Source organism: Kogia breviceps, chromosome 15 (assembly GCF_026419965.1).
Source record: "Kogia breviceps isolate mKogBre1 chromosome 15, mKogBre1 haplotype 1, whole genome shotgun sequence".
Taxonomy (NCBI): Eukaryota; Metazoa; Chordata; class Mammalia; order Artiodactyla; family Physeteridae; genus Kogia; species Kogia breviceps.
The window spans coordinates 66,941,132-66,956,749 of NC_081324.1; the positions used below are offsets into that span (position 1 = coordinate 66,941,132).

Consider the following 15,618-nt stretch of genomic DNA (forward strand, 5'->3'; position numbering starts at 1 on the left):
CTCGCCCCTCCCCCACGCCGCCCGCTCGCAGCTCCTCCTCCATCAGCCTAGCTTTACCTCCGTCAGCAGACCTCCTCCTAGCTGAAGTGGTCAACCCGTCTGTCCCCCCTCCCCACACGGGTGGGGGATCAGGCCCCTTCCCACCCAGCGCCAAGGCAGGCCCCCCCCATAGAGATGAACAGAGGGCGGGAGACCCTGGGGTATCTTTCTGAGGGAGCCTGATAAAAAAGCCCTAGCCTCTCAGGAGATTTCATTTTCAAGGACACCCTCCCCCCAGGAGACCTCATCCTAGGACCAGTCTCGGAACCACCCAATCTCTGGCCACAGTTATCCCGTGGGGCCTCAGCATCCGGAAGAGTTGGACCACTGGGCGGCTTCATACCCCTCCCTCGCCCCTCCCTAACCCGAACACCTCCTCCCTCTCCCAGCCCAGGGCGGGCCCCCTCTAGGCAGGCAGAGGGAAGCTGAATCACCAAGGCCACCCACAGCCGCGGAAGCAGGGTCCCGCCGGCCAGCATCTATCCCTGGCCAGCAGCCCCTGTCCCATCCCCTGGGCACTCAGAGCTGACTCATAGCTGAAATTCCTGGGGTCCACCCTCTGCCCCCATCCCTGGCAGGACAAAGAGCCCTAGGTGCGCTGGGAGCCAGAGCAGCTGCCACTAAGCCTTTGCCCCTGCATCGGTGTTGGGTAAACAGCACAGCCCAGAGCAGGACAGGCTGATAGGGATTCCAGGCTGGGCCCTGGCCTCTCTGAGCTCAGGAATCCAAGTGTGCAAGAATCACTGCCCACTGTGAGCCTCTTTCCTGACGTCCAGCTTCCTTCTCCGTGGAAGCTCCTTCCCACTGGGACACGGTTCACCCCTAGCCTGTCGTCTGACCAGCAAGTCCTTGATGGAGGAACCAGCAACCTGTCTGGAGGAACAAGACCTCAAAGGGAGACCGCTCATCTCGGTCCATGGCGCCCTCTGGTGGTCAGAACACAGAATGGCTGCAAGTGTCCCCTAATCCCCATCACAATCCTTGGACTGGGATTAAAATTCCCCAGCCTCACTACTGATTGAGACCTGCTGAATTCAGATACCCTCTGGTGGGCTGAGGGATGTGAATTTTTTTTCATTTGCCTCTGGTGATTCTGACACCCGCATGAGCCTGCAAATCACTGCTGAATAGTCCAAACTGTAGGGCAGGAGATTTCCAGGTGAAAGACCAAAATATGCAGGTATTTAGGTGGGGTTTTTCAAGGAGTGGTTGTGGGAGGGAAACTGAGCCAGCCAAGGGGGCAGCCCCCCCTAGCCCCACATTTCCTGAAGAGGAAGAATCAGGGCCCCTAAGGGTTAGATTCTTTTTGAGATTTTGTCAGTTTTCCAGTTAAGCTTCCTTTAATTAAAAAAACAGCAATGAATTAAAAAATAGTAAACACCCCCCAATCTTCTAAGAGCTGAGCTACTGTGGAGTGGTAGGCAGTGACTACACCTCCTCCAAGACTGCCAAAAAGCACTTCCACCTGCCCGGCCTGGTGAGGGGTGAGCTATGAGGAATGAGGTTTAACCAAGATAAGGCCTGTGTTGGCCTTGGTGGGAGGGAGAGAGCTGTACACCCTTGTGGGGGGGGGGGGGCTAGGGGGAGGCTGAGGGCAGAGCCCAAAGCAGGGATCGTGCAGCTTGAGTGGTGGTGGGGGATTCAGACCACGTCTACCTGGCTCCCAAGCCTGTTTTTAACCTGCCTTGACCTGCAGGCAGCAAAACTCTCCACAGGATGTTCCCTTGTGGGAGAATGGCGGGGGTGGGCACCCAACTTCATAGAGGGCAGCAGGGGCTCCTTCGCACCCCTTGGGGTCCACCTGAATGCCCAGAGCAGCCCCGAGCAGCCTGCCCCTGCCCACAGGCTCTCATATCCCTCCGGTCTGAATGCTGCCCTTCACCTGCCGCCCCGACCGCTGCTGCCGGAAGCAGGTGATTCGGGGTGGGACCCTGGGAGGCACCAGGAGGGAAGAAGAACCCGTTTCCAGCAACTGAGCTGCAGAGGCTTGGGACGGGTCTCTTCTCTTGTCGCTGCATGTCTCTAGACCAGTCACTTCACTGCGGGGCCTCAGTCTCCCCATCTGTGATCTATGATGAGCTCACAGGCATGAATGTAAACCAAGGCGCCACCCCACAGTTGTGAGTTAGGAACAGGCTGCACGAGGGGACGCGGCTTGTCTGGAGTCACACAGCTCTAAATGCAGGCCAGACGCAAACCTGGGCCCCCATTCCAGGGGGGCCACTGCTTTTCAGACTCTTACTGTGGACATGACTGTCCTCCCACCCATGCCCCTTCGCGGGGTCCCTGCTGATGGAGCCAGACTAGACACATGACCCAGGGCCCAGAAGTGGGCTGTGCCGGTCAGACCCCTCTCCAGGCTTTGGGACACAGGGTAAGAAGATAAGAGGGCCTGGGGAATTAAACTGGAAGTCAGCAGAGTCACTGCTGCTGCCACGTTCAGAGGAAGCTGATGGAGGGGGAGGACACGGAGAGGAGAGAGCCTGAGGGTAGTGGAGGGATGGAGCCCTGAGGCCCAACTTCCATTTCCCTACTGCCCTCGGCTGCCCTTAAATTGGTGGGCTAAGTCTTTTCAGCAAATATCCTTTTTTATTTTTTATTTTTTTTGCCACTCCGAGCAGCATGTGGGATCTTAGTTCCCTGACCAGGGATCAAACCCACGCCCCCTGCAGTGGAAGCATGGAGTCCTAACCACTGTACCGCCAGGGAAGTCCGTCAGCAAATATCCTTTGATTTGAGCAGGATTCAGTAGCTCCCTGTTGCTCAGAGCCAAACACACCCCAACTAAGACAGTTCCTCCAGAGGGAGGATCATATCCAGACCATGGACGCTGAAAGCCCAGTGCAGGGGTGCTCCCTTTAGTTAAGTCCACCCTCCCCCTAGCCTGGCCTGGGAACTGCCACAGCTGGCCTCCCCTATATGGGAGGGGCCCTGGCTTCTTTGGGAGGTGGGGAGGCAGCAAGGTGGTGCAGGGGCAAGGGCTGGGGTCAATGGGTGGGGACCTTGGCTCTGACACCCACAGGATGTGTGACCTGAGGGAAGCCACAGGTCTCTCTGAGCCTCCACCCTTCTGTGAGGAGAGGGTCCCAGGGCAGGTCCTGAATCCTCTCTAAAGTGCCCTTGGCCGAGATTAAGAAAGGACAGGTGAACAAGCACTCTGGGGATCTGGGCACAGACATTTCACCTTCAAAACAGAGGCGGCTTTTTCATTTGGCTTTCAGGTACTTGGATGTCTGTAAAGCATTTTTTAAATCGCTTACTTCCCATACTTGTCCAGACCCTAAATATCGGAGGAAGCAGCACATGTTTAATCCATGGTGTGGACGGCTCTGTGAGAGTCACTGTGAAACCTGACAGGCTGTCAGAGGGCCCCTCCAAGGGCAGACCCCCTTCCTAACCTCGGTGGGGTGGGGCTTGTGGGGTGCCTGCCTGGCCTGAACCCTACTTCCCAGGGGGCAGCCCAGAGCCCAGGCCCTCCCACAGAGAGGCAGGGTCCCCACCCCACTGGCCGCTGAGGCCTGGGGTGGCACCTGACTGTGCCTTGGGGAAAAGCTCTAGGGTCCTGGGCCTTCAGTTGCATTTGGACTCTGCCATGTAATCCTAACACTTGCCAACTAAAACTTGTCAACTGCCATCTGCCTCTATGAGGATTAGGTCACTAGCCCCTGTAGCCACTGACCTTAAACACACCCTGAAAGGAGTTCAGGGTGGAGATCAGGAATGAGGCACTCTGTGCTCTGGGAAAAACAGGAAGAACAGGCAGATACTTTTAGGAGATTTTATGAGCCCAATTCTTGCATCTTCTCTTATCTAGAAAAGCACTAAAATCATTAACGGAGCCATCTGCTCCTAGTGACTAGCAGTAACCTTCACGAGATGAGCAGCAGGTCTCTGCTAAAATGTGTGCTTGACTACATGCACCCCCTTCGCTAAGATCATATATAGTGCTGACCCCTCCCCTACCTCTTCAGAGCAGTTTCTCAGAGCTATCTGAAATGCTGCCTCCTGGGCTATAGTCCTCATTTTGTCCCAAATAAAACTTAACTCGCTACTCTCACGTTATGCATTTTTTGGTTTGTTTTTGTTTTTTTGTTGTTGGTTTTTTTTTTGCGGTACATGGGCCTCTCACAGTGTGGCCTTTCCCGTTGCAGAGCACAGGCTCCGGATGCACAGGCTCCAGACGCACAGGCTCAGCGGCCATGGCTCACGGGCCCAGCAGCTCAACGGCATGTGGGATCTTCCCGGACTGGGGCACGAACCCGTGTCCCCTGCATCAGCAGGAGAACTCTCAACCACTGCGCCACCAGGGAAGCCCCTGTTTGTTTTTTTAAGTCGACACAATCATGAAAGCCCCCGATTTTCAGTGTTTGAGTGGAGGAGCCAGGAGGCCTCCCCAGGCCAGGTCTGTCTGTCTCCTAAGCCACGCCCACCCCACCAGACACTCTCCCTCTGTAAAGCAGAGAGGACAACAGAAACATCAACAACCTCAGAGTTGTGTAAGAGAGCGTCCAGCAAGTACACGCTCCCTAAACAGTAATCAGCGTCACCACCGCCAGCACTGTTCCTGTGCACCCCCCACCCGTACCCAGGAGAATGCTCACTCCCCTCCTCTGCTCCCCACGGGCCTCTCTCCCCCTCCTCTGCTCCCACAGCTCCCGCACTGGCTCCAAGCATGAGGCATCAGGACCCTGGGGCATGTGCACAATCAATTCTTTAATCATTTTGAAGGTGGGCTGACAGCAGCCCTGCAGAGCCCTCGCCAGCTGCTATGCCGCAGTCGGCTCTGGGGCAGCAGCCCCGATGGAGTGAAGAGTGGAAAGCTAGGGTCAGGGCCACAGAGCTCTCCTTGCAGGACCCCCATCCCAGAGCAAGCGGTACTCACAACGCCAGTGGCCGGTGGCCTCCTCGTGCCAAGGAGTCTGAGATGCTCATGCCCTCCAGCCTGAGTGGCCTTCACCGGATACCTGCGGGGCCAGGTGGGGCCAGACCCGGGCAGACAGACCTGCCGGGGAAGGTGCTGGGCTCCCTGCTCCAGGGTGGGCGGTGGTTTAGGACACCCACAGGGGTGGTGGCTGTGGCGATCCGGGGACAAGGGCACAAGAGGAGGCAGCAAGGTCAGGCGTGTGCCTGTTACAGGGATGTCTGGAGGGAGGGCAGAAGCCCAGGAAGTGTGGGAGGCAGCTGGGGTGGTGAGCCTGGCATCTACCAGCCAACCAGCCTCAGCTCGATGGCTTCTCCATCCCTGGGTCTGTAGTCAGCAATACCTGCAGAAATATTGTGGGATGGGAGTTAACAAGGCAGAGTGTTCCCCCCACCAACCTCACCTTCTGGACCCCTGTCCTGAGGCCACGGTCTGTAAGATGGGCTCAGGGCTTGGTGGTGGGAGACTGGGGGCCTGTCCAGAGCCAGTCTGGAGACTCTGAACTCAGTTGTGACCTCAGGGTTGCTGAGACCCACAGGCTCATTTTGCAGTGGGGGACCCCCAGAGGGTGTGGGAGGGTATGGGACAGCATGCCAGATAACCAACATGGGGCCAAAGGAACCAGAGATCCTGAAAACACCTGACCGGCAGGGTCACTGTCTTCATAGTCCCCCAAAGGGCCATCAGGAAGAGGGACCTGCTCAGTGTGGTCTGGGGACCATGAGTGAAGTCAGCCTTTGCTCACTAGGGACAATCCAGGCTCCAGCACGACACCTCAGTCAAGCCCCAGCTCTGCATTCACTAGGGTGTGACTCTGGGCAGGTTATTTAACCTCTCTGAGTGCTGGTGTTCCCATTTCTAAAATGAGGATAATAGTGATATCAACAACCGGACCCTCCTTTTTCCCCATGGGAGTGGGCTTCCTGCTGGAGTAGGAGTCGAGGGGGGTAGGTAGAGGACACGACCACCCACGTCTGCCTCATGGCCGAGTCCATCAGGCTCTCCCCTTCGGCTACCACCTCTGTCCAGCCTTTATCAGTAACAGAGGCCAGATCTGGTCTCTCCATCTGTCACCTCTTGGTTTTATTTCTCAATTTGTCCAGAAGTCAGGCAAGAAAAGAGAATGCTTTTTACTGGGCTCCCTCAGCAAGTCCCACCTTCTGTAAAGCATTTGGCCCAATGCCTGGCCCATGGCAAATGCCCACTAGAAGTTCCAGGTAGCAGGAGTGGGGACAGATGACCCTTAAGAGTCTGTCTGGTAACTGGGCTGATGCTCAGGGATGCTTATGACAGCTTGGGGCATAAGAGTTAAAACTGGAGACACCCTAAAGGTCCAGCAGGAATTGATAAGCTGTGGTCCACCCAGCCCACTCCACACCAGGGCTGGGCCCTAACTGGCCTAAGCCAGTCTTGCCATGGTCCCTTCTCTCTAGCCAATGATGGGTGCAGAACCTGGGCCATCTCCTAGCAACAGGGATGGGTCCAGGAACGCTCCTGTGTCCCAAATCCGCCTTCAGGATGCCCGGAGACATTTGCTGGGGGATTCAGAGACAAGTTTCCCAAGTCATAAAAGGGAGCAGCCCCAGGAAGACACAGAGTAGCCTCTCTGGAGGTAGAAAGCCAGCAAAGAGAGGAAGAGAGTCACAGGGAGGTGGGGCTGAGGCTTAAGTCCTTGCTCCCACTGGAATCTGGTCTCATGAGCCAATGGATGTCGTGGAAGCTAGTTTGTATTACATTTCTGTTACTTGCAGCCCAAAGCACCCTGCTGGATGAGATATCCTATGTGGCTATTACAAAGAAAGGGGAAGACCTACATATACCAACACAGAAAGATGGCTACAATATGTTAAGGCTGAAAAAAATAAATTGCAAAACAGTATATAGAGCTGTGCCATTTGATACGCCAGCCATTAGCCACATGTGGCTACTGAGCACTTGAAAAGTACAAAAAACAGGCATGAAAAATATGTCATTAATAATTTTGCATTGATTACATCTTGGAATGATATTTTGGATGTATTGGACTAAATAAGATATATTATTAATATTAGTTTCACCAACTGCAGAATTTAGAATTACACATGTGGCTCACATTTTATTTCTATCGGAGAGCACTACTATAGAGTATGGCTTCATTTCTATGAAAAATCAAACATACATATTTTTTAAATTATCTGGAAAAAAATACACCAAAAGTTAAAAGAAGTTATTTCTGGGTAGCGGATTACAGGCAATTTTAATTTTCTTCCTTTTTGCGTATCTGCTTTCCTAGAATTGCCACAATAACGTACATAAAAATTCTTCAGAATACAGTTAAATATATTATATGCAAACTTGAGCATCAGTGGTTATCTGAGGCTGAGGCCCAGGAAGGTTCAGGGGAAAGCTGGCATGAGTTGACAAAGTGCTGGGACAGGGCTGGGCTGGGGGACACGTCCAGAGGGGGCTGGCCACCAGACTCACCTTGCAGCAGGGGGGTGTCGGGGACTCGGAGGAGTTGCCAGAACTCACGTTCCCCAGCTTTCTTCCCCATCACAGAGGTCAGGTAGGGGCCTGACAAGGAGGCCTGTGTTCCATACCTACCAAAGGGACAGACTAAGAGGGAGAAAAGGTGACTTTTGCTCCTCTCGACCCAAGGGCAGAAGTAGAACCACCCACACAAGGCAAGTTCTGCCCTCGCTCTCAGAGCAGCGCTAACCAAACCCTTCCTGGGCCACCTCACCAGGGGTCTCTCCTCCACACCTCCTCTCCAGCCTCACTGACACCGCCCACTCGGGGGACTGCATCCCCTCTGGGGGCTGACATGGCAGGGGGTGGGAATTAGAAGCTGACAACGGCCCATGAGAGACAGTGAGGCCAGCGTGAGAAAGAAGCAGGAACAGGCAAGACAGAGGCAGAGACGCCCAGTGGTGGCTCTGGGTCTCTGGTTCCAGAAGTTTCTGTGGCTCAGAGGCACCCCCATCCTTGTGGCTGGGTTGCTCAGTCTTCTCTCCGACTGTACACACCCCACGCTCCCCACTACCAGAGAGGCTTGGATTAGATTCCTGGCTTTTGCAACCAAGAGACTCCTTCTTCATACCACCCGTGACGCCATTGCCACAAACACAAAGGGATCCCGGATCCTAGTTCCCGGACCAGGGATAGAACCCACGCCCCCTGCGATGGAAGCCTGGAGTCTGAACCACTGGACCACCACGCAAGTCCCCAAAGGGATCCTCTTAAAACACTGTGCCCCTGTCCTTCCTGTCTCCTTATTAATGGTGTTGTTCTTAGAGAGGGAGGGTTTTCATAGTTTTAAGAAACAGAAATACCCTTAGGGTGACCTGGTCGAAGGGAAGGTTTTAGGCAGCAGCCCGTCCCCAGTCCTCCCTTAAGTGCGGGGCCACATGGCTGTCCGGAGAACCACTCTGTACCCGCCTCTCTCCGTTTCTCTCTCCTCTTTCTGCCTCTTTCTCTCCATCTCTCTCTATCTCTTTTCCTGTCTCTCCTAGAATCCAGCTTTCTCTGCTGTGCACTCACGTGCCCCAAATGTGCCTCCCTTCTAGCCTCTGAACCCTTCTCAGACACCCCCTCCACCACCAAGAGAATCATTTCTCAGATTGGTATCCCTGACGTTTTCTCAGAGGTCCTGGAGTTCTGAATAAAAATGTTAAGTTCAAATTTTTTTCCATTTTGATGACAATATCCAAACACGAATACCAGCAGGTTCTAGGTAATCCCAGGAACTGCCGGACTAAGGCCTCCCGAGGTGTGTGGCCCCCAGAGGACTGAGGTCGGCTTGGTAATAAGTGGCGTGTTCGGGGCCAGGGAATAGTCTACAAGCTGCAGCTGCCTGTGCAAACTCCACCTGACGGCAGCTCAAACCCGAGAAAGTGCTGAGAACATCGGGCTCACTGGCACTGGTGTGTACAGCTGCTCCTCAGCAGACAGTCCCTATTTGAATGTTATTTGTTTCACAGTTCTCTTTGTATTTAATCTGCAAAGCTGTTTAGGATTTATAGCCGCCTAAAAGCCAAAAAGAGAAAGGACTTTAAACAGTAAACATTAGTACACATCTAAGTCATATTATTACAGAAATAATTTAATCTGGGGTCTGGGGGAATTTTCATCCTTTATAAGTGTTTTTGCATATCTCTGGCCTGAAATTCCCTGCCCCAGACGACCCCAAGGTGCCAGCTGTGGGTCCGCCCTGGCAGCAGGATGCTGTCCTTTGGGAGCTCCAGTTGGGGACAGAAATTGGGACCCTCTCAAACCGAGGTACATTTTTCTAGAAGAGAAGTCTGGGGTCTAGTGGGATCTGGTGGAAGGTACTCATTCTCTGGGCCAGATGCCCATTGGTGATCCCTCCCATCTTATTTAGGCACAGACACAGCTGGCACAGAGCAGTGCTCTGGAAATGCTTGTCCTCAGATCTGTCAAATCTCAGGGTGAGAAGCAAGTTTAAGGCTGTTGGTCCACCTCCACATTCTGCAGAGGGCTTGCCCAGGTAATTAAATAATCACAGGGATTAGACCAAGATCGTATGATAACAAAAATTCTTATTCTTCTGAAAGCTAACATGTATCGAGCACTTCTAAGTGCGGGACCCTGCACCTGAAAAGCATGTACCATGTCCTCTCTGTCCACTAACTCCTGGACTCCTGCATGGTCTCTGGTGGATGGGGGAGCACAACTGCCATCCTCATGAGCTGCAGGAAAATAACTGGCCTGGTTCCTAGCTGGAGAGCGGCGGAGCTGGGATTCCAGATGTGGAGGGTTTGCCTCGGGAGCCTGCTCTCCTAATCACGATGCCTGTTTCTGCCACAGCGTGTGTGAGTTGGGGGCGGAGAAGGTGGAAGAGAGCCCGGGCCTCTCCCCAGGGAACCCTCTCTCCATCCCTTGCCCCATCCATGTCCGGTTTTGGGGATGTGGGGTCGAGTCGGGGGAGGGCTGGGAGATGGCGGGGGGGCAGTCTCACCTGAATCTGCTGTGCTCCTGGGCCTTCTTCAGGACATCTTCCAAAGAGGAGCCAACAGGGACAGAGACGGAGTGTCTGTCAAAGATGCTGGAGACCTTCAGTGTGACATGGATGAACTCTGGGACTTGGGTCTGTGAAGGGGTCTCCGTAGCTGGTTCCAACCGGACTGTACCAGGGAGAGGGGAAGGGGCAACTAGTCTGAGGGCAGGGGGCCAGGCCTTAGTCCTCCTTTCTTCCCTGGAAGACACTGTGGCCCATAGAGACCTCCTCCTTCCCCTCGGTCCCATCCCAGTCAACACCACCACCACCTGGCTGCCTTCCCAGCCTCCCCTGTCCCTCAGCTCCCACCACCCTTGCCACCCAAGGTCAGGCCCCTCACTGGTTTTTCTGCCTCCAGTGTCCCCCTCCCACCTCTCTGCCACAAGCACCCCCCAGGGTTCTTTCTAGAGCATACATGTTACCTCTGAGGGCCTCCCCTCCTTTTCACCCTCCTGCCTGCCACTCCAGCTCATTCTCTCAGACCCCACTCTTTAGTGAGACCCTTCCCCCAAAATCCAGTCTTGTACACCTCTGAGCCTTTGCCCTTGCTGCCCCCTCCCTGCTCTGCCTTTTCTCCCCTCTCCTCCACTGGCAAATCTCACCCACCCTCCCCAGTCCCTCCCCCAGATGAAGCCCTAATTCAAGCAGCTAACTGGGACTCATTATGATGTATCAGAGCTAACCAAAATGTGTCTCTCCCCATTCATTCATTCGAACACTTCTGTACTGGGTATCACACAAGGGGCTGGAGATTCATGGCCTGCCCAGAGCTCACCATTTGATATCTCCCTCCCCACACTGTGAGATTCTAGCATCTGTGACTGCATCTTAGCTGCCCGTGTGTCCCACGCACACCTGCAAACCCCTGCTGACTCAGCAAATCAAGATGGAGCAAGTTCCCTTCCTGGGACAGGCAGACCTCATTGCAGATTGAAAAGAGCAGGGCTTCTATGAAAGGCCCGGCTACCTCTTGGTGCCTGACAGTCTGGGGAGATGAGATCCACATAGCTCTTCTGGTTCAGGATGGGCAGCAGCTGAGAAATCATGAGAGGGTTCTGGAAGGCCTTGTGCTGCAGGCTGGCCAACAGAGCAGCCTTGGCCTTGAGGCATGCTGTGCCCAGCTCCACCATGGGCCTAAGGGAGGCCATCAGCAACTGGTGACGGAATGGGGAAGAGGAGGTAGGTCAGCCATAGGGGAGGGGCCAGGTCTTCCAGCACCCCACCGGTCCACCTCCCACCAGCCACCAGGGCGGAGCCCAGCCCAGAGTCTCCTTCCCACCTGCAGTGCCAGAGGGGTGCTGTAGACATTCCCAAAGTGGCCCTCTGGGGTCTGGGCCTTCAGGATCTTCTCTTGCACTCTCCCGAGGGCCACAGTGATCCGGTTTCTCTGATTGGGGTTGAGGTTGGATAGCTCCAGACAAGAGAAGGCCAAGCCCGCCATGGCCAGTGTGTCTGCAAGGGACAGAGCCAAGTGGGGTCAGCCCGGGCAGGACCTTGGAGCAACGGGCAGCCACGGGAGGGCTGGAGGTAGGGGGACAATATGGTCAGAGCAGCATTTCAGAAAGTTTCCACCAGCTAGGGGGACCAACAGCCCAGTCTGCCCAGTTTCCAGGATGGCAAACTGGGATGGGTGGTCACCGTAACCCTGTCTGCTGCCTGGGGGTTAGAGGTTGGGGAGAGAGACTGGCGGAGGCAAGGCCAAGAGGACTTTAGCCTACACAATTGTTCCCAAACCTGCCTGCACTTTAGAATCACCAGGGGAGTTTGTTTGATTTTTCTTTTTCTTTTTTTTCTGGCCGTGCTGCACAGCTTGTGGGATCTTAGTTCTCCAACCAGGGCTCGAACCTGGGCCCTCAGCAGTGAAAGCACGGAGTCCCAACCACTGGACCGCCAGGGAATTCCTCACCAGGAGATTTTTAAAGGAGCAGGTACCTGGGTCCACCCCCAGGTGGTCTGGTTTATTAGGTCCAGGGAGCTGCTTGGGCCCTGGGGGGTTTTAAGCTCCCCACCCCGGGATGATTTAACGTGTCCACGGTGGGTTTTCTATAAGCCTCTGAGGCAGAACAAGCTCTCTGCTGGCAGGCACCCTGCTGCCTTCTCTCTGGATACCTACCCTCCCCACCTCCAACCTACTCCATCCTACCCCGCCCTATGTGAGGCACACACTCTCACAGAACACAGCCAGGCCTAGAAGAGACCTTGCAATCATGATGACAAGAAAGGGCACTGGAAACCCAAGGTCACACAGTGAGGAAGCAGATCCAGAATCCAGGCCTCAGGTCTCTCAGCTCATTTGATGAGAACATCATAGCTGTGTATCCAGAACTTTCTCCATGCTGGGCACCATGCTATGCCCTTTACATGTAAGGCATCTTTTATTGAGATGCTGCTGGGGGGTTATTTTACCAGAGAAGCTGAGCCAGAAAGGCCAGCTGATCTGTCCAGGGTGACCTACAGTAGTACGCGATGGAAGATGGGGTCAGGAAGCCGGTCCAGCCCCAGCGCTGGCTCGCAGCCCCTGCACCACAACAAACCCTCACCATTGTGCTCCTAGTGGACTCGATAGGAGGGGTCCCAAGGAAAGGTGAGCATGGGACCAGGGGTGGAAGCCTTCATTTGGGGCAGGGGGCTGGAGGAGTGCCAGCCTGGCCTTCAGGGTCTGGCCCACTCACCCACAGGGAAGTGGCCCCGCTGGAGATGCTGTTCGTGTTCCACAGCGTACAGGAGCTTGCCCACCACGCTGTCATGGACCCGCTTCTGGTGGACACACAGGGCCAGGATACCCAGGCCGTACTGGTAGTAGCTGGTGTGAGGGTGGCCCTGGTGATGATGCCCTGGGAGGGAGAAAACCACGGGGTGGGGCTGTCATGCTGGGCTTGAGGGGTGACCTCTCTGCCCCCTCCCAGCAACCAGCACCGCCAGCACTGGACCCATTGCCCGCACTTCCCGACACCCTCCTTTGGGTCGTGGGATCCTTCTTTCCTTCATTCCCTTGACTCATACTTGCTGAAACCCCACTAAGTGTCAGGCGCTGTGCTTGGAGGTATGAACAGTGATGACAGGCCAAGTACAGTGCAGCCAGGGCCTCCAGAAATAACACAACCCATGCTCACGAGATTGTGATCATAACTGAAATGTGGACCGAGGTCCATGTGGCCAAATAACAGAGGTCTTTGAGTAGCTGGGGAGTCGGGGAAGGATTCTCTGAGTCAGGGATGCTGGGGAGAAAGGGCAGGGGAGAGGTAAAGGTGGAGTAGGAGTGAGCTAGAAGGGGAAGGAAACCTTCCAGATATAGGGAACATATGTCAAGACACTGGTTTGTGAGCTGAGAGAAGGCCAGGGTGGCTGGAGCCCACGGAGGGGCGGGCGAGTGGGTGAGCCAGAGGGTGGGTGGGCAGGGCCTGGAGAGGAGAAAAGGGCAGACAGACTGGGCCTGAGCGCTGTGAACACAGCAGGGAGCAGCTGCTAGAGGATTTAAGCAGCACTAACAAGATCAGATTTATATTTAAAGGCTCACTCTGTGTGTGCCAGACTGAGGTAGGAGGCAGGAAAGTTAGCAGAGAGAGGTAAGGAGTGAGTAGTAGGGAGGCTGTGCAGCTGTCCCAGAGGTGGGTAATCAGGCCAGACTTGGTGGGTGAGCAGCAGGGCTTGCCAACAGAGTGTATGTGGGATGCAGGAAAGGCTTGATCAAGAATGGCTACTGGGACAGGCCCAAGCCTCTAGTGGATATGGAGACAGGCAGAATGGAGGGCAGGAAAGAGGCCTGGGGAGGAAACCCAAAGTTCTGATGTAGATGTTTCACCAGACAATGTTGTCTGATGCTCCCTCCCCCGCCCTGGCAGACCTCGCCTCCTCACCAATGGCCCCCTTCTCGTCCTCCAGGAACCGCTTCAGCTGTGAGACCAGCCTGCCCCCCTTGCGGCCTCCGACAAGCTCGCAGTTGGCCCGGAGAGCGAGCAGGTAGAGGGCCAGCTGGCCCATGGAGGGCTTGGCCTCGGAGTCACTGTTGTCATTGCTGGAGGCAGACATAGGACAACGCCAGTTAACAACACTTCAGTGAGAAAGTGCCACCCTGGTAAGCCTGGCTTGGGGTGCCCCACCACCACCACTATGAAGCGGAAAAAATCCTACCAGTTGTAACGTTACCAAGACCTGCCAAAAGCAGATGTAGTCAGTTATGTAAGTTGTGTATGTCACGCTTATGTCATAAAGATGAGAAATTAAACTCAAGGATAAACTCTGAGGGCTCTTGCCCTCAAATGACCTGTTTGCCCCACCATTTTGGTCACACTTCACCCATACACTCTCCCCTTTCTTTCCTCTCCCTGCCCTGCATCCACTTCTCAAGAGGGAGTCCAAGCAGGAGATGCTCCATGGTGGTTCTGACCCATCACCTCTCATTCAGACTCCCATGCTGGACCTCAGAACAGGCTTCCTCTTAATGCCCCCTGGAAAGGGAGCACGGATAGTCTGATACTGCTGCTGGGCTCAGTATGAAAGAGTGCGGCCATGGATTAGTAATGTCTGCCTCAGGTATACCGGAGGGTACAGTAGCCATTGGCATCTCCAATCTAGTCAGACCAACCCCATTCCACAGATGGAGAAAGGCCCAGAGGAGATGAAACTTGCCCCAAGGTCTCCCAACAAAGCAGTGACAGGCCCAAACCGGAACACAGATCTCCTGTCTCTTAGGATGTGGAGCACGCCATGGGGAAAAGAGGAGAGAGAGCGTGGCCAGACCTCAGGAGGCTCTGCTGGTAGCTGAGCTTGAGGCTGTGCAGGTAGTGGGCCTCCTTGGCCCCAGCCTGCAGGCTGGAGAGGCGCAGGCCCACGTAGATACTGGGGTTCAGCTGCTCCGGGGAGAGCCGGTCCATCCAGGGCAAGAGGCGCTGGCCCAGCCTCTCCACCAGCGTGCTGTCCACCTCTGTTATTTCTTAGGAAAGAGAACAGGCCAAGTGAGGTCGCAGGGCCAGGCCACCAGCAACACCTTACCAGGGTCTTCTCCAGGGAATAAACATCCCCACCTTACTGTCACCTGGCACACACCCTACTCATATGGGGGAGTCCGACTGTAATGAGAGGCAGCGGTAACAGGGGAAAAGCTGGTATCCTGAAAGAGTGGCCAGAGTGGGCCAAGGAGAGGTGGCGGGCCCAGGGCAGAGGAAGTGGGTGCCAGGCAGCCACTATGCCCATCAGGAGTGACAGAGAGACTGGATGCCCCAGGCACTGCGCCCCACCTCCCTCGGTCCTCAGGCCAGCCCTGTGACATAGGGCTGTCATCATTGCATTGCACAAAAGAGGAAACAGAAGTCCAAAGTTGTGGGCGTGTTCCACCCATTTACAAAAACTTCAACCCACAATGGGAACAGGTTACAGAACCAGCTTTAAAACAGAAATAGAGTCACAGATGTAGAAAACAAACCTATGGTTATCAGGGGTGAAGGGGGGTAGATAAACTAGGAGACTGGGATTGACATATACACACTACTATATATAGAATAGATAAGTAATAAGGACCTATTGTATAGCACAGGGAACTCTACTCAATACTCTGTAATGACCTATATGGGGAAAGAATCTTTTTTTTTTTTTGCGGTACGCGGGCCTCTCACTGCTGTGGCCTCTCAGAGCGCAGGCTCCAGACGCTCAGGCTCAGCGGCCA

General features: G+C 54.8%; 1 protein-coding gene across 9 annotated transcripts in view; it reads right to left on the reverse strand.

Moving 5' to 3' along the window:
* Positions 1-4,732: 4,732 nt before the first annotated feature.
* The window catches only part of TCN2 (transcobalamin 2), a 36,779-nt gene continuing 25,893 nt past the window's right edge, over positions 4,733-15,618 (reverse strand). For 5 of the 9 annotated variants that reach the window (XM_067014704.1, XM_067014703.1, XM_067014702.1 and 2 more), the window contains 8 exons: positions 14,697-14,889; positions 13,814-13,971; positions 12,629-12,790; positions 11,236-11,408; positions 10,924-11,110; positions 9,918-10,083; positions 7,424-7,539; positions 4,733-5,303 (listed from right to left, as the gene is read on the reverse strand). In XM_067014704.1, coding sequence (XP_066870805.1) covers positions 5,242-5,303; positions 7,424-7,539; positions 9,918-10,083; positions 10,924-11,110; positions 11,236-11,408; positions 12,629-12,790; positions 13,814-13,971; positions 14,697-14,830 — 1,158 coding nt within the window. In that variant the 5' untranslated portion in view covers positions 14,831-14,889 and the 3' untranslated portion in view covers positions 4,733-5,241. Of the gene's footprint in view, positions 5,304-7,423; positions 8,966-9,917; positions 10,084-10,923; positions 11,111-11,235; positions 11,409-12,628; positions 12,791-13,813; positions 13,972-14,696; positions 14,890-15,618 lie in introns of all 9 variants that reach the window. The other 4 variants (XR_010836757.1, XR_010836758.1, XR_010836756.1 and 1 more) reach the window with 3 other exon arrangements.